We start from the raw sequence: 25,544 nt of genomic DNA, 5'->3' as shown, positions 1-25,544 counted from the left end.
CCCCTAAATTTTGGAGGCCCTGTGTGGTAGCAGCCCGCACATGCCATGAGCCGACTCTGATCTCATCATCATATAAACCCACAAATTCAACTTGATTATACCCACTCACAGTCTCTCTCTCTCTCTCCCCTCTTACTGATTACACAACTCTTTGCAACGCTCGGAGACCAATTTTCTTTCTTTGCGTATTTCATATATAACTTGGTTTTGTGTTTCTTGAATCTATCTCTCTTTTGCAGGTTTTGGTTTTGCACACTGATCAATCCATTTGCAGGATTTTGATATTTTCTTTCTCTGTTTCTTCTTTCTTACTGTTTTCATTTTTCATTGATATACAATACACACATATATTCTGTTGGTATTAAATTTAATGGATGCAGGATCAATGAGTTCCCCATCTGACTTGAAGTTAGTCAGGGTGCCCTATTCAAGAACAGTTTCTTCAGAAAAGGAATTCTCGGGAAAATGTAAGTTTTTTTTCCTTTTTATTTTTTATTTTTTTATAACCAAATTGATCTTTATTAGGGTTCAATCCTGAAAAATTGGACTTTCGTTATTGATTGGTTTTCATTTCTGAATCTTGTTACCCTTGTAGTTTTTATTGTATGTATAGGGTTTAGGGTTCATCTATTTTTTGATCTGATGTTAAATTGAATTTGATTAATGAAATTGGGGCTTCTGTTTGACTCTGAATTGGATTTTTGTTATTCATTGGACTTTCATTTCTTAATCTTGTTACCCTTGTAAACGTAATGTATGTATAGGGTTTTGGGTTCATCTATGATCTGGTGTTAAATTGGGCTCCTGATGGACGCCACATTGCCATTGGACTGAACAATTCCGAAGTATAGCTATGTGATTCAACTTCGGCAGGTTGGTTTCTTGTCATGAATCCTTGTACTTTTCATTTTCCTCCCTTTCTATTCTATGTTATCTGGTCCCCAATTTTCCGAATATTCATTATTTGTTGTGATATTTCTTTCCTTAGCTGAGAACCTTGAGAGGTTGCCACTAATCCCGAGTAGGCTCCTTGGCATGGAACAATTACATTCTTACAACTGGAGGAATGGATTGTTGAATAGTTAATAATGATGTAAGAATTAGATCACACATTGTTGAGACGTACAGAGGACATGAACAAGAGGTTTGGGGGCTTAAATGGTTGGCCTCAGGCCAACAATTAGCAAGTGGAGGAAATGATAACCTATTCCATATATGGGACAGATCAGTGGCATCTTCAAATCCACCAACATAGTGGCCTCACCGGCTTGAAGACCATACAGCTGCTGCAAAAGCCCTTGCTTGGTGTCCTTTCCTGGGCAACTTGCTGGCTTCTGGTGGAGGCGGGGGTGATCGGTGCATAAAGTTCTGGAACACCCACACTGGTGCATGCCAGGGCAACTTGCCGGCTTCTGGATTGTGCTTTGCTGTGGAACAAGAATGAACGAGAACTGCTTAGCTCACATGGGTTTACTCAGAATCAGTTCACTCTTTGGAAATACCCATCAATGGCTAAAGTTGCAGAACTCACTGGCCATACTTCTAGAGTTCTTTATATGGCTCAGGTAATGAACTAGCTATCAAAAACCTTGTAAATGAATTTATTATATATCATGTTTTCTGTTGGACAGAAAGCTAAATCTTTCTATGTTGTAAATTATCTACAGAGTCCAGATGGTTGCACAGTAGCATCAGCAGCTGGTGATGAAACGCTGAGATTCTGGAATGTTTTTGAGGTCCCTGAGGTGGCTAAACCAGCTCCCAAAGCTAATCCGGAGCCTTTTGCCCATTTGAATCGTATCCGTTGATCAAAAGCATGCATGAGGAGTAATTACACGAGATGGAGATTCATGGAACCAAAACTGTATAGGATGCAGAACCAGAACTAGCTTCAGGAATCAGTTCTGTTCTTTTTAGCGCAAGTTTGAAGTGAAATGAAAAACACATGACAATCTCAGTACATGTTCTTTCTACAATTCCCCTGTATAAACTATAAAGAGTTGCAGGAAATAAGAAATCCTTGTACATATTCTTTTGACAATCTCAGTACATATTTTTTGCCAGCGTCTCTCACATATTGTGGCATGATAAGGCTTTACGATTTAGATTGAAAAAGAAAACAAGAAGAATAAAAAGTTCATAGAATCACAACAGCCATACATGTAAAAGCCATCCTCGTGAAAGCGGAAAAAGAAAGGAAGAACACTATTCACAACTGTTGAAATGACTATTATGGTCTAACCTACCCTACATGACAATTTAATCTCCATACCCTAAAACCCAGGGGACTAGTCTATTTTTGAGCCTACAAAAGCAAGCAACCATGCTCAAGGCCTTTTCCACTACGGTAGACCCCTTTGGCGCCAATAAGCGACTTTTGAACACCCAGATATTATCTTACAAGCCATCCTCATTCAGGACTGTAGTACAATTATGCTTTCACAATGAAACAAGAAAATGCAGTTTTCAATTCTCCGTTAGAACACCAATTGAAGAGATTCTATCAAACGTTATTTTATTTTAATTTTTTTAGGATTCGAACTCGAAAAATTAATATGATGTAGAAACATTTGTCACATTCACATACTATTAAAGCTCTTGAAAAAAATAAAAAACTTAATATAGATAGGTAAAAATTTGACATCGATTAAAAAATGTCACAAAATTAGAAGAGTTTGACCCAACAAATAGAAAAAGGCCCATAAAAAATTGGTCTGATAAGGTAATTGGGTTTAGCCCAAAACTTACCCAAGTTCCAATTTCCACATACACTACCTAACTCACTTTGTTCAGCCCAACCGCTATCCTCCTACTCTCATTTTCCATGGCGCTCGCTCGCTCTCCCTCTCTCTCTCATCTGAAATTCTGAACAGCGAATAAGGCTCACCTCCAGAGAGAGAGAGAATTGAGTGAGCCAGCCATGGAAAACAGACTCTCAGCTTCTCTGGGCCTCCCCTCACCCAATCAAGACCACCACCACCACCTCCATTCCCAAACATCCAATGACTTCCATAGCCTCTTCACCCATTTCATCACCCCAAATTCCCAATCTAACCTCACCCCTACCCAAAACCACATCCCATTCTTTGCTTCCACCACCTCCACAACCACCTCCCCCGCCCCAAATTGGTTCTCCAATTCCCGACCCAACACCCGGCCCAAGACCCAGATTTTACTGAAGAACCTCACGGTGTTCGAGCGTGCCCTCATCGGCGCAGGCGGCGGAGGCATCGCCGGAGCCTTCACCTACTTCTGCCTCCACCCTCTGGACACCATCAAGACGAAGCTCCAGACCAAAGGCGCCTCAGACATTTACGCAAACGCCTTCGACGCAGTCCTCAAGACCTTCCAGACCAAGGGCATCTCGGGATTTTACAGCGGCATCTCCGCGGTCATCGTCGGCTCCACCGGCTCCTCCGCCATCTACTTCGGCACCTGCGAGCTGGGTAAGTCGGTGCTCTCCAAATTACCCAACTACCCTCCCGTTCTTATCCCTCCCACGGCCGGAGCCATGGGCAATATTGTCTCTTCCGCGATTATGGTCCCGAAGGAGCTCATCACGCAGAGAATGCAAGCCGGGGCCAAAGGGAGGTCGTGGCAGGTGCTGTTGAAGATCCTGGAAAACGACGGCGTCTTGGGTCTGTACGCAGGGTACTCTGCGACATTACTGAGGAACTTGCCTGCGGGTGTCTTGAGCTATTCTTCGTTCGAGTATTTGAAATCTGCGGTTCTGAGCAAGACGAAGCAAACCCATTTGGAGCCGATACAGAGCGTGATCTGTGGGGCATTGGCCGGTGCAATATCGGCCTCCATTACGACGCCGCTTGATGTGGTGAAGACGAGGCTGATGACTGGTGCTGCAAAGAGTGGGGTTTCGGGGACGGTGAAGCAGATTTTAACGGAGGAAGGGTGGGTGGGGTTGACGAGAGGAGTTGGGCCCAGAGTTCTTCACAGCGCTTGCTTTTCTGCTTTGGGTTACTTTGCGTTCGAGACTGCCAGGCTTGCCATTTTGAATCAGTATATTAAGAGGAAGGAGCTGCAAATGCAAGAATTGGCTGTTGATGTTGGTGTTGCTTCCTCCACATGATTTCATGGTATAATTTTGGTGAAATCTTCTCTTTAATCTCACTTTTTTCAATTTTTGTTGCAATTTTTTGTTGGTATAATTAATTGCCTAAGAGTAATTAAAAGAAGACTAGAAGTAGAAACCATTTCAAATTTCAACACCTTATAATGTAATATGTTCCTTCTTTCCCAGAATAATAAAGTTAATGCCTAGTAATATGCTTACTTAAATTACTTTGTATTTTCATGAGATGTAGGTTTCTGTCACATAAAGTAGCATCTGTGTTGCTACAACTCCTTTTTTTTCCCCTAGCAAGAAAGAGAGGGAAAATGATTATCATGCTGTAGGATTGAAGGCACAATCAATAAGAAGCACCTTATTGGAGGGAAAATGGAAAACTGAGTTACGTAATTGTGTTTAACATAGCATTCCAAGGTACAATTTCATCATCCACAGTGAAAATGGAGGTAAAATTAACTGTTTTTTGCTTTCTAAACCGTATACTTACGGCACGAAAAACTTTTAGTAGCCTGATTCTGGATGATGGGTCTGTATCTTGAATTTCTGATGCAAGTCATAATACAAAGGAGCTATAAAGTTTTGTAAGACTTTATTCTGAATGCTTCTTGCTGCAATGGAAGCTTGGGTGTTTTTGATTAGTTTATTATACTACTAACTTTGTTCACTGTTAGACCGCAAATTGTTGCCTTGAAGGTATAAGTCAAAGGCCCCAGGACAATCTGGTATGAAATCTTTACTGTTAATATGAGCATTGCTGTTCATCCTACCCCCAAACTCACTTCAGCATGAGAATTGACACTTGTCAACATAATTTTTTTGGTTCCTGGTGTCTCAGCGTAGATATACAAATGAACTTTTCTCCTTCAGTTCTTAGTGAAGAGATGATAAATGACAGAGAGCCATTGTGATTATTGTGATGCATACATGTATGTAGATGCAAATTGGAGATTCCATTGCCAAATTTATTTGCTCCACAGCCACACACAGCGGAATTAGAGATATTTGTGCATTCGCTGCAGCAAACATGCAAATAAGCAAGTAGATTATGTTATGGCATGTTTATTTTCCTGAAATGGGAATTAGAATGGTAGGAAGGAAGGGGAGCCATTTCCATTCAAGTTTACTGATTTTTCATTTTCGTATATTTGGGCCCAAATGCCCAATGACAGAAAACAAAACCAGCCATTATTATCTTTGACCACTAAATCAGGTTCATTTTAGCTTCAATCTTAATGGAATTGCTGACAAAGTTTCAAGCAAATTGTAAACCATGATAATAAACCATGAGAATTCCCAGCACAAAATTATTTTTGTTTAATATAAGGTTTTATCGCAGGTTAGTATACATGATTTCAGTTATATTATTTGTAAGATTTGCAGCCATTTCGTTTGCTTGTTCGTGTTGGCGCCTCGACGAACTTTCGAAGATTTTTGAATACATGGCGGTCAGGGACAATTTTTCCAATTACCCAATCGGGCCATGTTACATTTTTGGATATACTGAAATTGAGATACATTTTTGGTGATTTTAAATTTTATTATGGGGCATGAGGATATAAAGAAGACAGACCGTCGGCTCCTTCCACTACAAGAAAGTGAAGCTCATGATCAGCTTGCAAGGTGGAGACAGATGAGTCATATTTGAACGGCATGGGTGCTGTGCTGTAGGCATCCACAATGTTTCCGTTGCCAATGCTATGCTTGTGAGAATATGAAGGCAAAAAGTTTTACATTGGAAAGTTGAGAAACTTAACAAGGGCTTATAAGGAGTTGAGCTATTCCCTCCATTGCCAATTGGTTTTGGGGTGGAACCTTAACTTCCTTCATGGTATTAGAGCGGGTTAGCCAACGTGTGAAAGTCTAACGACCACACGTGCTCCATGTCACCTAATATGTGTTGTCCACGTGTTAGGCTTGAAAATTCGCCACACGTGTAGGGGCACACACATGCGGATTCGGATTCGAACTTGAGACCACTAATATACAACTACATGTGATGCTCTTTTTCACTTTGCTAGACCCTATTGGCAATGATCTTACTTCATTAGCTGGTTTTGTCTCTTGTTTTTGCATTTGTATTTTGTTTTGTTGGTTTCATATCTCAACCCAGTTTCCTAGAGTTGGCCTGTATGTGGCTGGACTCTGAAATGCGCTTCATCTTCCTCCGCTCTTTGGTATTGTTTAAAAACCGATCTGACTCTGAGTTTGAGAAGAGACTTGTTGAATTTTGGAAAGATCAAATTTGTTCAGATAAATCATCACTCATCATAATAATAATAATTTTGAAACATTTTCAGTTGAAAGGTGGAAAAAATGGACTAAAGATGGGCATATCAGAAATTACATTGGAATATGAAACTGATAACTTTGTGAGCAGGTGCGTTGTGATTTCTGGGAGGATCCTCTGAGGAATAGTGTTGGAAATTGAAAAGTACTGGACCTGAAGATACTTACAAATGTCAACAACAAAAATGTATGTTGATGGCCAAGCTTATATTGCTGCAGATGTGGTCTGGTACCACAAACTATTGAAGGACAGAAGACTGGGGGATCTATTTTGCATTGTATCTGCATAATTACGCCAATATGTATGATGTATCAATCTGTTTGATGTTTGGAATCCCATCATGATTCAATCTCACTAAAAACTATCCAAGTTTTTATGTGCAATTTGTGCAGACTTATTTATAGTAAATTTAGGTTTTAGCCACAAAAAAACTTTCACTTTTGGAAAGAGCCAAATTTGTTTTCAAAAAGACAGAAAAACCCCTCAACTTTCAAACCAAAGACATGTAAATGTAAAAAATTCCTTAAAAAATCCAAAAATAAGAAGGGCATTTTTGTCAATTTTGACTTCTTTTAAAAATATTTCTTTTTCTTTTGGCTAATTCCAAAATGTCCCCTTTATTCATGTACACTTGTCATACTGTATAAATTATGGTGCTATATCAGTTTCCTTCAGCTTCTTGTTTAAAATAGTCCTTATTATTTTGCATTATTATATTAAATTTTGGAACGTGTATAGAGCTTGTAGCTGAAATGATTAGAGAATTTACTATGCATATGAGGTCCTAAGTTCTATTTCTCCCTGCACCAATATCGCTTATATTGTATTAAAAGGTAAATGTAGTATGTCCCACCCTTTAAACAGTAGGTATGCAAAACATCAGTGGGTGATTGTAGACTTTTTAAACCAGAAAGGTTTTTCACAAAAGCAAATTTTTTATTTTCATTTTTCTTTAGGATATTCATAAAAACACATATTTTATTACCTTTTTATTTTCTTCTTCCTTAAAAAAAAAAAAAAAACAGAGATCATTGTAAGAAAACCCCCATACAACCCAAAACGTACCGTTTCATTAAAACAGCCTCGTCTTTTACCAAAATTTCCCTCCAGCCTTTAGGGTCTCTCTCTCTCTCACTCACTACACTCCAGTCCCATCGCGCCACCTTCTTCCCAATCTTCCCAAATTCTTTTCCCTTTTTCATTTCTGTTTCCTCCGACTCTCTCGCCATTTCATCACCCCAAGGTAAACAACTTCTTTCCCAAATTCTTTCAGCGTTTATTCTCTTCTTCGAATTTCAATCTTTTTTATTTATTTTGATTTTTGGGTTTTTCATATTTTCTCTGCTGCGGGTTCTTCTCTTCAGGGTTTTACTTCATCCCAAAACCCTACTTCAAGGCTCAACTATGGCAGGCCAGTAATTGGCAGACACACCCATAACGTACACCGTGTTGTTGCCTTCTAATATTTGTCGACTTCCACACCCGGCTGCTCAGTAATCAAATTGAAGGTGAGTTTTTGCTCTGCTTCTGTTTGTTTCAGCGGAAAACAATTTCTGAAATCTATTTGTTTGAGTTTGTTTTTTCTTTCTTCGTTTTGGTTTCTTAAAGGTTTAGGTGATGGCTGGTGTTCGGGAAATAACGGCTGCTGCTGAATTCTTACAAGTAATTATCTTCATTGCCTCTAGTTTGATTATTAAGAAATGGTAGCAAGTTTATTAAAAATTGTTGATTGAAATGTAACGTTGTTTTTTTTTTTGGTGGGGGTGTTGGTTTTCTTTCCAGGGTACCAATAGGCAGAGCCTGTTTTTGCATAGAAATTCTTTTAAAGGAAGAAGCCATGTGCTTTGGGGCACGGTTCAGGGTCGAAGTTCAGAATTGGGTTTTGCTAATAGGAGAGGTGTTTCATTGAGGTGTCGTGCACAAGAAAAGCCCAGAGCGGTTGTTTCTGGTGGTGTGAGCAGTTTGGTAGATGAGCAATCAAGCTTGGTTGAGAAGCCTGCTGCGGAAGTTATTCATTTTTATCGGGTCCCGCTTATGCAGGAGAGTGCTTCATCTGAGCTTCTCAAGACAGTTCAGACAAAAATTTCAAATCAGATAGTTGGTTTGAAAACTGAGCAGTGTTTCAACATTGGGCTCGATTCGCAGCTTTCTAGTGACAAGCTTCCGGTTCTTAAGTGGCTTCTTCAGGAGACTTTTGAGCCTGAGAATTTGGGGACTGAGAGCTTTCTTGAAAAGAAAAGGCAGGAAGGACTGAATACAGTCATTGTTGAGGTTGGGCCTCGGTTGTCATTTACAACAGCCTGGTCTTCCAATGCTGTCTCAATTTGTCGAGCATGTGGATTGATAGAGGTGACTCGTTTGGAACGGTCAAGGAGGTACTTGTTGTTCAGTAAGGGAACACTACAAGATCATCAAATTAGTGAGTTTGCTGCAATGGTTCATGATCGGATGACTGAGTGTGTGTATACTCAGAAGCTTGTTTCATTTGAAACGAGTGTAGTTTTGGACGAAGTTCGTCATGTACCTGTCATGGAGAGAGGTCGGAAGGCATTGGAGGAGATAAATCAGGAAATGGGTTTAGCATTTGATGAGCAAGATCTCCAATACTACACTAGGCTATTCAGGGACGAAATCAAGCGGAATCCAACAACAGTTGAACTGTTTGATATTGCACAATCCAACAGCGAGCATAGCAGACACTGGTTTTTTACTGGTAAAATTCTTATAGATGGACAACCTATGGATAGAACTCTAATGCAGATTGTGAAGAGCACTTTGCAGGCAAACCCAAACAATTCTGTGATTGGGTTCAAGGATAACTCAAGTGCAATCAAGGGCTTTCTGGTGAAACAAATGCGACCAGTTCAGCCAGGTTCAACATGTCCGTTGAACATAGCTATTCGGGACCTTGATATTTTATTTACTGCCGAGACACATAATTTCCCATGTGCTGTAGCCCCTTACCCTGGTGCAGAGACAGGTGCAGGGGGTCGAATTAGGGATACCCATGCAACTGGAAGAGGGTCTTTTGTTGTAGCATCTACAGCTGGTTATTGTGTTGGGAATCTCAATATGGAGGGCTCTTATGCACCTTGGGAAGATCCATCTTTTACATATCCATCAAATTTGGCTTCACCTCTGCAGATACTCATAGATGCTAGCAATGGTGCATCGGACTATGGAAACAAATTTGGTGAGCCCTTGATTCAGGGCTACACTAGGACATTTGGAATGAGACTCCCAAGTGGTGATAGACGAGAATGGTTGAAGCCAATCATGTTTAGTGGGGGCATTGGGCAGATTGATCACACCCATATATCAAAGGGAGAGCCTGACATTGGAATGTTGGTTGTAAAGATTGGAGGCCCTGCTTATCGGATTGGAATGGGGGGTGGGGCTGCATCAAGCATGGTTAGTGGCCAGAATGATGCGGAGCTTGATTTCAATGCTGTACAGCGTGGAGATGCGGAGATGGCACAAAAACTTTATCGTGTGGTTCGTGCCTGCATAGAGATGGGGGAGGATAACCCAATCATTAGCATTCATGATCAAGGAGCTGGTGGAAACTGCAACGTTGTTAAGGAAATTATATACCCAAAGGGTGGCCAGATTGACATCCGGGCAATTGTGGTTGGTGATCACACAATGTCTGTCTTGGAGATATGGGGTGCAGAATATCAGGAGCAAGATGCAATCTTGGTGAAGCCTGAAAGCCGCAGCCTCTTGCAATCAATATGTGAAAGAGAAAGGGTTTCTATGGCCGTAATTGGAACAATAAATGGTGAGGGGCGTGTTGTTTTAATTGATAGCGTAGCCATTCAGAAGTGTCAATCCAGTGGACTCCCTCCCCCTCCCCCTGCAGTCGATTTGGAGCTTGAGAAAGTACTTGGTGATATGCCACAAAAAAGTTTTGAATTCCACCGGATGGCAGATGCACGAGAGCCACTTGATATTGCACCTGGAGTCACAGTGATGGATTCTCTTAAGAGGGTATTGAGACTTCCATCTGTTTGTTCAAAACGCTTCTTGACATCAAAAGTAGACAGGTGTGTTACAGGTCTTGTAGCACAGCAGCAAACTGTGGGCCCCCTGCAAATTCCACTTTCTGATGTTGCTGTAATCGCTCAGACTTTTACTGACTTGACTGGAGGTGCATGTGCCATTGGGGAGCAGCCAATTAAAGGTTTGCTGGATCCAAAAGCAATGGCGAGATTGGCCGTTGGAGAAGCACTGACAAATCTTGTTTGGGCAAAGGTCACTTCTCTGTCTGATGTTAAAGCAAGTGGAAATTGGATGTATGCGGCCAAGCTTGATGGGGAAGGAGCAGCTATGTATGATGCTGCTATAGCTCTATCAGATGCTATGATTGAACTTGGCATTGCTATTGATGGCGGGAAGGACAGTCTTTCCATGGCAGCTCATGTTGCAGGTGAGGTTATTAAGGCTCCTGGCAATCTTGTAATGAGTGTATATTGTACTTGTCCTGACATAACAAAAACAGTAACCCCCGATTTAAAGCTCGGGGATGATGGCGTGCTGCTTCACATTGATTTGGCAAAGGGAAAGCGGAGGTTAGGTGGGTCTGCTCTTGCTCAGGTTTTTGACCAAATTGGGAATGAGTGTCCTGACATTGAGGATGTTCGTTATCTTAAGCGAGTTTTTGAAGGAATTCAGGTCCTTCTTGCTGACCAATTGATCTCTGCTGGTCATGATATTAGTGATGGTGGGCTATTGGTCTGTGCCCTTGAAATGGCATTTTCTGGGAATCGTGGCATTACCTTGGACTTGACTTCACATGGGAAGGGCCTATTCCAAACACTTTTCGCTGAAGAACTTGGTCTGATTATCGAGGTAAGCAGGGAAAACTTGGATTTGGTAATGGAAAAACTAAGCAGTGAAAGTATTTCTGCTGAGATCCTTGGACAAGTTAGTGCCACACCCTCAATAGAATTAAAGGTTGATGGGGTAACACATTTGAATGGGAGTACTTCTTCCCTGAGGGACTTGTGGGAGGAAACTAGTTTTCAGCTGGAAAAATTTCAAAGATTGGCTTCTTGTGTGGATCTAGAGAAAGAAGGGTTGAAAGATAGGCATGAGCCTTTGTGGGAATTGTCTTTCACTCCCTCTTTCACAGATGAAAAGTATATGAGCATTGCATGCAAACCCAAAGTGGCTGTAATTCGAGAAGAAGGCAGCAACGGGGACAGAGAAATGGCTGCAGCATTTTATGCTGCTGGTTTTGAACCGTGGGATGTTACAATGTCAGACCTTCTTAATGGATCCATATCACTGCATGAATTCCGTGGAATTGTGTTTGTTGGAGGTTTTAGCTACGCTGATGTGCTCGATTCTGCAAAGGGTTGGTCTGCTTCCATTCGATTTAATCAGCCCCTTCTAAATCAATTTCAGGAGTTTTACAAGCGACCAGACACTTTTAGTCTTGGTGTTTGCAATGGCTGTCAGCTTATGGCTCTTTTGGGGTGGGTTCCAGGTCCTCAAGTTGGTGGAGTGTTAGGTGGTGGTGGCGACCCTTCACAACCCAGGTTCATTCACAATGAGTCGGGACGGTTTGAATGCCGGTTCACCAGTGTGACAATAAAGGACTCGCCAGCTATAATGTTTAGAGGAATGGAGGGCAGTACATTAGGTGTGTGGGCTGCCCATGGTGAGGGAAGAGCATATTTCCCTGATGACGGTGTTCTTGATCGTGTGCTACACTCAAAGTTGGCACCAGTAAGATATTGTGATGATGATGGTAACGAGACAGAACTTTACCCTTTCAACCTCAATGGCTCTCCCTTGGGAGTCGCGGCAATTTGTTCTCCAGATGGGAGGCATCTTGCGATGATGCCTCATCCAGAGCGTTGCTTCTTAATGTGGCAATTCCCATGGTATCCCCAGCAGTGGGATGTGGACAAGAAAGGCCCTAGCCCATGGTTGCGGATGTTCCAGAATGCCAGAGAGTGGTGTTCTTAAGAAAAAGTGTTTCTTTCCGTACAAGGATGGTTAGTATTTCAGTGTGCATGAGAGTTCTGCTTTATTTTAATTTTTCAGTTACATTAGATTTCTGTTTTATTTTTTTCGGTTACATGGAGCTCTGCATTTATTGTATTACGAATCCGTACTTACTGTGCCTAGCTTTACTGGTTGAACGAATGTCTGATTACCATTTGCCTTTGCATTTACCCTTGATCACTGTGTTTTGTAGCGTCTGGACCTGTGCTTAGTGATCACTATAAAGATGGCATGTCTCTAAGAGATGAAAACGATTTGAAAATTATCACTAATATAGTATATTCTTGACTGGTGTATGGCTTTAAAGGAATGTACAGCAATTGAATACATTCATTCCTGTTGAAAGGCCATTCCATTGTTCAGATAGTACTCGACTAAATTGGCTACACCGGTCTATTCCATAACATAGGCAAATCCGCATCATTATGCAAATGGGAATTATAGTGTCTCCTGGGGTTAATGGTGACTTGGCTGCTAAGTTAACACGTGGCCTTATTGATATTAATTGCCTGTCCTAAATTAAACGAGCTTTTATGTTATCTGAGTAGAGAATGTTCTGAATTTTCAGGTTCTTTCTGTAATTGTCATCTGCCAGAAAGCATTCAAATTACTGCAGTCAGAGATTTCCTGACCATCCGGCACATCATGTGTTCTCGTATGCATGAGGGCGCTTTACATTTGTGTTTCCGACATGAACATGAATTTTGTTCCCTTTATCATTATGATACTACAGATGAGGATGATGATGACTGATCTGAATCTATTGCATCATCTGCAACAGCAGGAAGTGAGGATCAAAACATCTTCTTATGACAGTACCGAATAGAGATGTAACCCGAAGTAAACGCAGAGTGAGTTTGGCAATTGTGTTAGTGTCTATTCTAAATATATAAATACACAAGTCTCAGTTAAACTCGCTGAGCATTGTGAATCTCAGATGATAGTAGGTACAGGGAGGATTTGTTGCGATTTTGTCTGCTTTCTGAATTTACAAGGTTGCTTCAACTTATATTCTAACTTGCATTGAAAAAACATCAATTTGTTACATGATTCTTTTCGTTACATATAAAGGGATTGAACCTTAACCCATCATAATTCTAATCTTAATCCTCAAGTTTTTATTTTTAAAAGGCTGTTCATTGATGCTATTTGGTTCAAGATAAATTACAGCGTGTTTAGAATTTTGAGTGCAAATTTGTCAGTGTGTAAGATGTTGCAAATTCCTGACATTGCCTTATAGTGCTAAATATTTTTGATCTCTAATGTTCTTTATACCTTCAATTCTTTGTTATTATTTTGGAAATGTTCGCAAACAAACAAGAAAATTCCTGTTAGGGAATTCCAAGAAATATCTGAGTCTGTCAAGTTTTCTGGGGAAAGAAAAAAAAAAATCAGAACTGTACTCGTAAAAACCCGAAGAATTAAGTTGGGTAAGCAAAAGAGGACGAGCCTCCCAACTCGGATTTCTTTGATTTTGCAAAGTTGACTTGTTATGTCAAGCAATTCTATTAGCAAGGGGAGCTGAATGTAAAGCATCAATTTGCATGTAATAGTGCTTAATTTTTTTGGCCAAGTCCACTGCTAGACTGTAACTAGTAAACATGGCCTAACTCAGAAATTAATCCCTCTTAAACAGTTCATTAAAAGCTAGCTCAAAATGGGACTCGTGTTGACAAAAATCGTGTATATTATGAGTTACATAAATCGTACCATACGATGTTCTCTTTAAAAAGTCTTGTTAGAGTATTTAGAAATCAAAACCAACCAATTTAAGAAGAGGAGGAGAAGTAAGAAGTTGGGACTTAAAGATTGAATGGAGAGATTTTGGAGGTTTAAGCAACTAACTACACAGCTGCGTGCATATATGTTTTAAAATTAAAATTGTTGGATTATGCACCTAAGTTCAATTTTCCTTTCCATATATTTGAGTCACTTTATCAAAAAATAAAAATAAAAAGTGTCGGGGTGGGCACATTAGTTCGATTTTCTCATCGTACATTTGAGTAATTTAGAATATTATTTGTCAAAAAAGAAAAAAAAAACAGTGGGAGGTGGTATAACATCCTCTTTAGTGAAAAAAAAACAAAAGATGGGAACAGTTTTCTTTAAAAATAAAAATAAAAAGGGTAACTTGCTTAGAAGTTTATAACACTTTGGTAGCACACGTTTTTCCTTTCCTTTTTCCTTGACTTTTGTGGGTATTGGACGTAGGGGTGGGCATAAAAACCGATAAACCGATCAAACCGACCGAACCAAACCAAACCGAACCGAAAAATAAGGTTTTTTTGACCAAACCGAAAAAGTCAACGCTGGACCTGAACCGAACCGTTGACTTCGGTTCAGCCTTCGGGTCTAAAATTTTTTGAATCGTTGGACCTGAACCGAACCGACCATTATTTAATTATATATGCATTTGACACATGGCGTTGTCTCATTGGCTTAAATAAGAACTTTGGGTGAGTCTGCTTGCACTATATTAGAACCTCTCTCAATTATTTGTTTATTATTTTTTCAATAACCCTCTCAGACTCTCTCACACTCACTCGGCCGTCTCTCTCTCTCTCTCTCTCTCACTCACTCACTCACGAAACGAAACGAAACCCTACACTATTTCTCTCCCGATCTGAGACTAACCCTCACCTCATCGGCCGCCGTCCCTTGGCTCTCTGTCTCTCTCTCGACTCGTCCCTTGGCTCTCTCTCACTCTTCACATCTTTAAGTCTCTTAGAGTCGCGCGAGACTCATTCTCTTTCTCCAAACCGAACCAAACATCATCCAATTTTATTGGTTTTTGGAGCGAATCCTTGTAAATTCTGGAGGGCTCTGGTTCATTCTAAGGTAATTTGTATGTATTTGGTTTGAATTCTTAGTTGTTTTCATTTTCCCTAATTTAGTAGATTATTAGGGTTTTGAAATTTTGGTATTCTGTTGTAATTAACACAATTTGTTCTTAATTTTGCAGTAGTTGTGCTTAGTCTCTGTGGGTTTGGATTAATAGGCAAAATTGAAGGTATAAATATTTCTGTCTCAATCTCTATTTGTGGCTTAAAATTGAATGTGTGCATTAGAATTACATATTTTTATATCATCAGCTCCACATGGCTTTACTTTCGATGTATGGATTTTTGGTATTTAATGTGCAAGCAATTTCTGTGGCTTTTCTTTGATATGAGTATGTTTGATTCTTTCACAATTTTCAGAGGGCCACTGGTTTCGGCGCTTTCTGTAGTTGTGTTAAAGATTTGAAGTTCTTAGTCAGCCAGTTGACTTAGTTCAGTTTATAGAAAGATGTAGTGTTGTTTGAAATGAGGAATTTGAGAGTCTATTCAAAGTGAAGGATTGAATTCTGCTTGGTTGCCTGGAAAATCCAAGATTTAAAAATATTTAATTTCTGGAAAGTGAAGCTCATTTCAACCATGCCGAATAGATTTATTAGTTCTCGCTGACTAATTTTCAGTTTTTAAGGTTCAAAAGAATAAAGTTTCTGATAGTCCAAGCTTGTAGTTTCTTTCTTTTCCTGCATTGTCTTAGAACTGAACCAAATTTTTTTTTCCTTGAACTTGCAACTATTTTAAAATTGATAACTGGAAAATAATTTCATTTGTTTCCTCGCTACAGTTTCATCTTTCTTTTTCTTAAAAATCATATGCTCAATGATGATTGCTACATGTGATGCAAAAACTGTGGTGGCCAATATGATATGTGGATGGAACATTCTTGTTTGATTTCGTTTATGCTTTTCTATGCTGCTCTCTTTTGATTCATACTTTTCTGTTGGACCCTATTTTATTGCACTTAAGTTCATTTCAGTCTTTCATTTGTGTCCCCATATGATTTACTTTTTGTAATGTATATCTATCTTTGCTGTTGCTGTTTTGAGTGAAGCTTGTTTATGGAACAAATGAAGCTTGTTTGTAACCTAACCCTTTTTTTGATTTCATTCACAGTTGTTTAGCGTCGCTGCTGCTGCTGCTGCTGCTGCTGCCTGCTGCCTGCTGCTGCTGCTGCTGCTGCCTGCTGGAGGTAAATATGAGCTTTGAAAGTTTGGAAAATTTTGCTTAAATGGAGGTAAATATTCGTTGCTGCTGCTAATCTCTTTAAATCTGTTTCTGTAATCTGTATAAATCTGTTTTTGTAATATGTTTAAATATGTTTATGTAATCTGTATAAATCTGTTTTTGTAATCTGTTTAAATCTGTTTTTGTAATCTGTTTTTGTTTAAATCTGTTTTTGTAATCTGTTTAAATATGTGTTTGTAATCTGTTTTTGTAATCTGTTTTTGTTTAAATCTGTGTTTGTAATCTGTTTAAGATATGTTGGAAGGTATTTTTAGTGTGATTAAGATATGTTGGAAGGTATTTTTATTGCATCTTATTTTAATTATGATTTGTTGATGGTGAAACTTTGTGTTAATTTTTTAAGTGTTGTGTAGGTTGCTTTGTGAAGGCTTTTGGAAGAATGGATGCAGCAGATTTTTTGTAAGGATATTATCTCTATGTGTATTTTTGTGATGGGTTGTAATCTTTAATGTCATAAGTTTAATTTGGTTTGTGTATTATTTTTTGTAATGGTTTGTAAGAGATTATATTTCCTTTCCTTGGTTGGTTGGTTGAATTGAATGTGTGTATGTGAGATTTATTTAGTTTAGAAACTTAGATTGGAATGATGGATTTTTATAGCTTGAATTTACATAATTTCAGGTTTTGAAAGAGAAGTAAAAAGTGTTTTGGGCTTGTTCATAAGAATTTAATAGGTTTTGGCAATTTGACAACAAAAAAAAGGGTTTTGGCTGAAAGGAAATCGGATTTGGGCTTTGTTTTACTGAAAAAAATATGATTTGGGCTTTTTTTGGCCGAAAATAAATAAGATTTGGGCTTTTGGAAAATTGAAAAAATGGGCCCAAGCCCAAACCGAGAAGAAGTCAGAACCGACCCGAGAACCGAGCCCATTTTCGGTTCGGCTCATTTTCGGGTTTCATCCTAGACCCGACCCGACCCGAGAACCGAGCTCTCCTTCGGTTTGGCTCGCGGGTCGGCCAAAATTTGACCCGACCCGAACCGTGCCCAGGCCTAATTGGACGTGTTCAGCTGTTTCTTTAGGATTTCCTTGTTTTTTCTTCAATTTCTTGCCCCGCTTTTTGGCTCTCTGGTTTGATTCTTTAATGGCTTGTGCGATGATGATGATAGTCAAACTTTCTTATTGACTTAGATTCCAATTGAAACTGTGTGTGGTTTTCTTTGGTCAACCCCACCACGCGGACACAGAGTTTTCTGTCTCTCTGTCTCTGTTTCTCTGTCTCTGTCTCTCTCTCTCTTCCATTATTTCCTTTCCTTCGTCCCCTACCCTGCTTTCATTATCTCTATTGTGTTTTTATTAATTATTTTTGGGTTTGTGCTAAAATAAACATTTTCAAAACATTTATTCAATAATAGCCCATTCCTCTCATAGTGCCTCTTTGTTATTCCCATTAGCGCATCTTTGTTGTCTCCATAGTGCCTCTTTACTACAAGGGTGACTAAAAGAAATTGTGATCGACAGAAAAATAAGGCAAGTATTTTCGTTCTCTATTTCATCTACTCCTATAACTTTCGAATTGATTATTTTCAGTCAATTTTGCATCTTGTTTTTGGTTGGGTTGGTTCTTTTCCTGCAAATTCTCTGGCTTTGTGATTGTTTTAGTGGTCTGCTGAGCTTATTGTCCACAGTTGACATTTCCTTTTCGATCTCTAGTTTGTTTTCTTTATTCTCTTTTGCTTAATACATTTTCAATTACCAAAAGAAAAATTAAAGCTAGCACTATACCATCTTCTTTCTATGTTTCAACTGAGTGTGTTCAAAGCCAGATTTTGAGGAACCGTCTTTTCCAATGGCCTTGAGCACCCAAAGAGCCTCTGCATCTCTTTCGGCTGAATCGGCTCCTCCTCGATGGAAACATGATGTTTTTCAGAGTTTCAGGGGTGCAGACACTCGCAGGGGTTTTATGTCTCATTTAGACCACGAACTGCGGTACTGGCAAACAATAAAAACTTTCAAGGACGACCGAGACCTTGAAATAGGAACAACTATTTCTCCGGAGCTGTTGACCGCAATCGAAGAATCACATCTTGCCATCATTGTTCTCTCCCCAAATTACGCTTCTTCCACTTGGTGCTTGGATGAACTCTCAAAGATTCTTGAATGCATGGAAGACACCAAGAGAATTCTGCCAATCTTTTATGACGTGGATCCTTCCGATGTACGAAACCAAAAGGGGAGTTTTGCGGAAGCCTTCACTAAGCATGAAGAAAGGTTTAGTGAAGAAGCAGAGAAGGTGAAGCGGTGGAGAGCTGCTTTAAGAGAAGTTGCCAATCTCTCTGGCTTAGATTCAAAGAATTATAAGTAAGCATGCATGCATGAACAACTAATTTCTTGTGTCTTAACATGAATCCTACTTGGATTTTACGTTTCAGTTCTTGCTTTAATGCAACAACCTTGGATGTTGTATTTATTGATTAATGGTTATTTTATTTTTCTTCCTTGTAGATCGGAAGCAGAGCTTATCAAAAATATTGTCAAATGTGTGTGGACGAAAGTGCATCCAACATTCATGTTGTCAGGTTCTCCGGAAAATTTAGTCGGAATTGATTTTGCACTTGAGCAACTACGTTTGCAATTAGCTCCCGAAGAAAATGACGTTCGCTTTATAGGGATATGGGGGATGGGCGGGGTAGGCAAAACAACCCTTGCTAAGCTAGTTTTTGAGAAAATTTCCCATCATTTTGAACTTAGTTCGTTTCTATCTGATGTGAGAGAGGTTTCTGCAAAACATGGTACACTAGTTGCTCTACAAAGACAACTTCTTTTCCCAATCTTGAAGGAAGAAAATATTATCCGAGTTTGGGATGAAGAGTCGGGAATATTTTTCACTAAGACATATTTATGGAATAAAAAGGTTCTTCTCATCCTTGATGATGTGGATAAATTAAACCAGCTAGAAAAACTGGTTGGAGAGAAAACTTGGTTTGGTGTAGGGAGTAGAATTATCATCACAACTAGAAATGAACGTCTACTAGTTCAGCATGATATAGCGAGACGACATAAGGTCGAGGTATTAAACAATGGACAAGCTCTTAAGCTCTTTAGTCAACATGCCTTTAAGAAAAATCAGTCTGCGGAAGGTTTTCTAGAACTGTCTCAGCGTGTCCTACATTGTGCCAAAGGCCTTCCATTAGCTCTTAAAACTTTGGGGACTTTGTTGTATACGAGAGATCAAGATGCATGGAATAGTGTGTTGCATAATGTAGAGAAAATTCCTAATCCAACAGTTCTTGATTCACTCAAAGTAAGTTATGATGGACTAGAAGAGATGGAGAAGAAAATTTTTCTCCATGTTGCATGTTTCCATAAAGGGAAGGATAAAGAGAAAATAATTGAAATACTAGACAGTATCTGGGACATTTCCAGTCTTATTTGGATGGATATTCTTATTGAGAAATCTCTGTTAACCATTAAAAAAAACAATTTACGCAGTGACACTGTTGAGATGCATGATTTGATACAAGAAATGGCATGGGAAATTATTCGTCAAGAGTCTGTCAATGAGCCTGGTAAATGGAGTTGTTTGTGGCATACCGACAACATTTCTGATATATTCATGAACAACACGGTAGGAAACTTATGTTAAAATACTAAAGTTTAGAAGATAATATATGTCATTTCTTTTAAATCGATATTATAGGCTTGAATGTGCAATTAACTTTTTGTTTTTCTTAATTATAGGGAACATCCGCAATTGAAGCCATAGTCTTAAGTCGGCCGAAACCAGAAGTGGTACACTGGAATTGTAATAAAGCCTTCTCTAAGACGCCCAAATTGAGGCTTCTTGAATTTGATAATGTGATCTTTTCTTCAGGCCCCAAAGTTCTTCCAAATTCGTTAAGAATTATGCGTTGGAGCTGGTATCTTTCCGAATCACTCACACCAAAATTTTACCCACGCTTCCTTGTTAAACTAGAGATGCGTCATAGCAAACTTGTCCGGATTTGGGATGGAGCAAAGGTAAGAGTATAGAAATATGGCATTTTACAATTCTTTTTTTGTTTAGCTTGTATCATTCTTTTGATACTTATCATTCTTCAACTTTTATGTACCGTACAGGACTTCCCAAAGTTGAAATATATTGATCTTAGTTACTCTCATAAATTGGCCAGTACCCCAGATTTCACACGCGTTCCTGTTCTTGAGGAATTGAATCTGAAAAGTTGTACGAATTTAATTGAGGTCCACGGGTCTATTGCAGTTCTCAAAAGGTTAAAACGATTGGACCTTAGTGACTGTAAAAGTATCAAGAGTCTCCCAAGTAAAGTGGAAATGGATTCTCTTGAATATTTCAGTCTTTGTGGCTGCTCAAAAGTGAAAAAACTTCCGGAATTTGAGGGACATATGAAAAATTTGTTCAAGCTCATTTTAAATGGTACTGCTGTTGAGCAAATACCTTCATCAATTGACGGTCTGGTTGGCCTCGCTGTAGAGTGTATGTACAGTTACAAAAGTCTCTCGGGTCAAATACTCTATATGCAAAGATCCTCAAAACTTGTCAAACTGCCAGGGGAGATGGAGTGTTTAGAGGAGCTTGAATTAAGTGAAAGTGCTATGAGAGAGCTGCTTGTTATTGCTATGAAGAATAACAAATATCTATCCTTACATCGATCATCAACTTCAAGGGATGACAGTGCATGGTTTAGAATAAGAAAGAGTCACCCTGATCCTGCACCTGACCCTTTGGGTTTGGTGCTGTCTTCTATAAATGGTTTATTCTCTTTGACAAGTTTAGATCTAAGTGATTGTAATATTGGTGAAGGAGTCATTCCCGATTATATTGGCTGCTGCTTGTATTCTTTAGGACGTTTAATACTTAGGGGAAACAATTTCTTTAGCCTTCCTGCGAGCATTAGATTCCTTTCTAAGCTTAGGTCTCTTGACTTGAGTTTGTGCGAAAGGCTTCAGCAATTGCCAGATCTTCCGTCAAGTGCAAACTTACGCGTAAATGTAGACGACTGTACTTCCTTAAGAAGGTTGTCAGATCCATCAAATTTGAGGGGAGCTAATGTGTATGATTTTGCCTTTAGTTGTCATAATTGCTTCAGATTGGTTGAAGAAGAAAGCTGGATTAATAGAATATTTGCAATGATAATGAGATTGGCTCCTAACTCTGACGTTGAGGTAGTCTCTCTCGTTGATTGAATACATACCGTGATTTTCTTTTATTACTATATTAAATAAATATAATGGCAATTCTTTTGGTACAGGGAATTGTATGGCCTGGAAGTGCAATTCCAGAGTGGTTCAGTAATCAAAGTGTGGGAGATTCAATTACTGTGGAGTTGCCTCGACCTCCACCTCCACAATCATCATGTAGCAGCAACTGGGCCGGGATTGCTTTATGTGTTGTTTTGGAAGATTCTGAATATTTGCGAAATCAAACCGCCCTTGTTGAATATGATTATTTCAAAATTTATTCTTCGGGAGGTCCGTTTGCGACTTTTAGAGTCGGGCATCTTAGGTCACAACACCTTTGGGTTATTTATATCCCTCGCCATCGTTCCAGCTACTGGCATGCCTCATCGAGCAGTCAGTTTTCATTCGAAGTACATTATGGTGCATACAAATCTTCCAACAGACTCAAAACAAGCTCCAATATAAAGAAATGTGGGGCCCGTTTGCTGTACGAGAGAGATTTCGAAGAATTCTGCGGAATACTGAAACTCCCCAAGCCCAATTTGAAATCAGCACTACATGTAGCTCCGATGGCTTCGTATAATCATTAATGAGGCCTCCAGAAGCTAATGACGTTGGTCAATTCTCAGAATTCAACTAAGTAAGTCACCTTTTTTTTTTTTTTTTTTTTTTTCCAGTTTTTTTTTTGAGCTGTTTGTTTTAATTGTGTAATTTGCTCTCAAACTAAGATTATCTATCTATGCATTGATGCCATTCAACAAGTTTCAATTTGAGGGTATCATATAGTTTTCCATTTCCAAATACATATATGCAGGCTATACTATAATATTGTTGGATTGTGAATCTTCTTAATTTCAATGTGTTAGAAATTACAATATTTACTCGGTACAAAGCAATTGAGTAACCAAATCCTTTTCGACAATGCTACTCTTTTCATAATTTTATATCACAATTTCAATCACCACATGTGGCGACAGAGGTAGACATGAACATCAATTGACCTGCTTGTCTCGTGCTATCAAACCATTATAAAATTAATGAAAATTGCATAAAAACCGTTAATGTTAAAAAACAAGCAATGTATTGGTGGCATTCCCAAGGTTTCAAAATTGATTTCATCATTATATCTCTGTTTTCAGTTCTTCTATTAGGTACGTAGGGGGAGAGAGAGTATAATTTTGTGTTCTCTTACTGTCCATCTAGTGCTACTATTTAAATTGCTCTGTCAGGTTTTATTGTTTTCAGAATGAAATGGACCTAATCACATAGTGCAATAAACAGATAATGTGCAAATGCCTGAGACTATGCCAATCATGATATAGGCAAACAGATAAGTAAACTGTCTAAATGAACATCTGCAGATGTTGCCTAACTGAAGCATTTAGAACATGGTAACTCAGGAGGTATCTTCTTGTGCTTAAATTAAATGATTTCTATATGCTACATACAGTTTGTCAGGGAATAAATCAAAATTTGAGATTTGCTTTAAGTATGTTAATGGACTGAGCCTGAATTGTTCTTTTTCTTCGTTCGAGGTATTTTTCTAAGTGGACATGACTTGGCTTAACTTATTAATTTCAATGTGTTAAAATGTTTACTTCCTATAGGCCTCGAGTAAAAGAACATTTTCAGAGAAACCTTTCAATGCTGTGCTATCAAACTGTTGCAATAGCCAATTATGTGTTCAATCCAATCTTGCTCAAAACACAATCAATTTTGGTGAGAAGATGGAGAAAAGGTAAACAACCTGATGATTCGGAATTCCTCTGGTTTTGCAAAGTGAAATTGTTATGTGAATGCAATCCTATTAGAAAGGCGAGCTGAATGTAAAGCATCATTCTTAATTAGCATTGAGTGGCGATTGGCTTTGTCTAGGGTTTGATATTGTGTTTATGGTTTCTGTCATTTTGGGGTTATTTGTTATTTTGGACCTTAGACTTTGGTCTTTTGAATTGGGGTTTTATTTTTGGGAAATTGACCTACATACTTCCCCAGAATGCCCCTCCCTACACGAGATGAACCTTGGTTTGGCGAATTGAAGTTGACCTTAGATGTAATCAAGAATGCTATATTGAGGGCCTTATATATGGTCTTTAGGTGAGACCCTATCTCTTAATCGTTGGATCAAATTAGTTAGTCGTTGGATCAAATTGATTAACTTGATTCAAGTTTGGCATTGCTGTGCTGTGAAAATAATCACTGTCAAATTTGCTATGAGAGAAATCAGCTGTGAGAAAAAGTAGTTTGGCGTTTGGTAAAATTTTTGTTAAAAGTGTTGTTGGTATTGATTTTACTCATAATCAGAAAATGATTGCCAATTAATCATTAAACCCAGCTCCTCTTCGAAACTGATTCCTGCATAATCAGAAAATGAAAGCACCTCATTAGCTGCTTTCTTTTATAGCTTTCTCTCACAGCAATTTTTAACAATAAGTGATTTTCTCACAGTTTACCAAACAGGTTGGGCTTCCCAAAATTTTTAAAAAATCACTTATCACCTCAAATAAGCAATGTCAAACGGGCACTTAAGAGATAAAATCTCATCTAAGGGTCATATATAAAACCCCCACTATAAAATGACTCATAATATAAAACTCGTAACATTAAAATCGAGGCCCGCTGGTTGTTGGAATGACGAAAGCCGGGCTGGGCCTCGGTTTTAATATGTTTGAGCCCATGCTTCTGTTTTGTTCACTTTTTTATTTGGGCTCTCATATGGCAGTGTATGCTTTTGCTTGGTCATGAAAATTTTCATTTCCCGACAAAATAAAAAATTTATCTTCGGTTGAATTTATTATTGCAATTGGGTTAATTTGGTAGTTAAATATTCTTATTGACTTAGATTCCAATTGAAACCGTGTGCAGTTTTCTTTGGTCGGCACCACCACGCGGAAACAGAGTTTTCCATCTCTCTTCCATTATTTCCTTTCCTATCTCCTCTCCACTCCTTTTCATCTATTGCCTACAACTTTCGTATTGAGCATTTTCAGTGTGTTTTTTTCTTGTGCAAACAGTCAACTTTGCATCTTTTTTTTTTTTGGTTGGGTTGGTTCTTTTCCTGCCAATTCTCTGGCTTTGTGATTCTTTTGGTGTTCTGTTGAGCTTATTGTCCGAGTTTAGGTTTCCTTTTTATTGATCTCTAGTTTGTTTTGCTGGGTATTTGCTCTACGTCCTTATTCTCTATACGTTGTCAATTACCACAAAAATTAAAGCTGCCGTTTTCTTTTCATACATGATTTTTTTATTTTTAAGAATTTGCTGAGTGTTTGCAGAACCAGATTCACAGGGACTGTTTTTTTTTTTTTTTTTTTTCCTCCAATGGGGTTGAGCACCCAAAGAGCCTCTGCATCTCTTACTTCAGCTGAATTGGCTCCTCCTCGATGGAAGCATGATGTGTTTTTGAGTTTCAGGGTGAAGACACTCGCAGGGGTTTTATATCTCATTTATACCACGAATTGCACTACTGGCAAGCAATTACAACATTTAAGGACGACCGAGAGCCTGAAAAAGGAGCAAGTATTTCTCCGGACCTGTTGACCGCAATCAAACAATCACATCTTGCAATCATTGTTCTGTCACCAACTTACGCTTCTTCCACCTGGTGCTTGGATGAACTTTCAAAGATTCTTGAATATATGGAAGACACCAAGAGAATTCTATTGGTTTATAAGTGTGATTGCTGAAATGTAATTAGAACAAAAGAAGTTTCTATTCTTTGTTTTAATAGGCAGCTTTGGATCACAGTCCAAGTATGCAGCAGAAAATGTAATAGTCTTGTGTCACTTGTCTCTATCTCATAGGGTAGTTAAATGAGAGGCTAGAATTGAATGATGTAATGAGGAATATTCCATTCCCAAAGGTTTTGTCAGAGCACAATATATGCATGACATATTGGAGCTGAGCTAATATAATCTTAGCTAGCTTCTTCTCCAATCTCTC

The 25,544-nt window shown here is 38.8% G+C and overlaps 3 protein-coding genes and 1 pseudogene across 7 annotated transcripts; all 4 read left to right on the top strand.

Annotated features, from left to right (window-relative positions):
• LOC18767571 lies at window positions 371-2,065 on the top strand (annotated as a pseudogene).
• LOC18768354 (protein MITOFERRINLIKE 1, chloroplastic) lies at window positions 2,540-5,314 on the top strand. Of its 2 annotated transcripts, XR_002273023.1 has the most exons (3): window positions 2,540-4,094; window positions 4,323-4,809; window positions 4,923-5,314. XR_002273023.1 is itself a non-coding variant. In XM_007201023.2 (2 exons), the coding sequence occupies exon 1, from the start codon at window positions 2,921-2,923 to the stop codon at window positions 4,085-4,087; it is 1,167 nt and encodes a 388-aa protein (XP_007201085.1). In that variant the 5' UTR covers window positions 2,540-2,920; the 3' UTR covers window positions 4,088-4,094; window positions 4,323-5,314. The 2 variants fall into 2 exon arrangements, 1 of the variants encoding a protein (XP_007201085.1); XM_007201023.2 differs by having other exon boundaries at window positions 4,323-5,314.
• On the top strand, window positions 7,393-13,474 carry LOC18766885 (probable phosphoribosylformylglycinamidine synthase, chloroplastic/mitochondrial). The gene is made up of 5 exons (XM_007200273.2): window positions 7,393-7,617; window positions 7,739-7,882; window positions 7,983-8,036; window positions 8,157-12,379; window positions 12,958-13,474. Exons 3-4 carry the CDS (start codon window positions 7,992-7,994, stop codon window positions 12,348-12,350), a joined length of 4,239 nt encoding a protein of 1,412 aa, XP_007200335.1. The 5' UTR covers window positions 7,393-7,617; window positions 7,739-7,882; window positions 7,983-7,991; the 3' UTR covers window positions 12,351-12,379; window positions 12,958-13,474.
• Window positions 14,913-25,544, top strand: LOC18767635 (TMV resistance protein N). Of its 4 annotated transcripts, none has more exons than XM_020570003.1 (10): window positions 14,913-15,227; window positions 15,352-15,399; window positions 16,337-16,457; window positions 16,822-18,767; window positions 18,912-20,034; window positions 20,148-20,426; window positions 20,526-21,590; window positions 21,677-22,245; window positions 23,213-23,343; window positions 24,471-25,544. In XM_020570003.1, exons 4-8 carry the CDS (start codon window positions 18,256-18,258, stop codon window positions 22,193-22,195), a joined length of 3,498 nt encoding a protein of 1,165 aa, XP_020425592.1. In that variant the 5' UTR covers window positions 14,913-15,227; window positions 15,352-15,399; window positions 16,337-16,457; window positions 16,822-18,255; the 3' UTR covers window positions 22,196-22,245; window positions 23,213-23,343; window positions 24,471-25,544. The 4 variants fall into 4 exon arrangements, with proteins under 4 accessions (XP_020425592.1, XP_020425593.1, XP_020425594.1 ...); XM_020570004.1 differs by lacking the exon at window positions 24,471-25,544 and having other exon boundaries at window positions 16,822-17,936; window positions 18,233-18,767; window positions 23,213-23,773; XM_020570005.1 differs by lacking the exon at window positions 24,471-25,544 and having other exon boundaries at window positions 16,337-16,412; window positions 23,213-23,773.

The sequence above is a fragment of the Prunus persica genome, chromosome G8, assembly GCF_000346465.2.
Source record: "Prunus persica cultivar Lovell chromosome G8, Prunus_persica_NCBIv2, whole genome shotgun sequence".
NCBI classification, from domain to species: Eukaryota; Viridiplantae; Streptophyta; class Magnoliopsida; order Rosales; family Rosaceae; genus Prunus; species Prunus persica.
The sequence above is the reverse complement of the archived record's forward strand: the minus strand, read 5'-3'. Positions and strand labels throughout refer to the sequence as shown.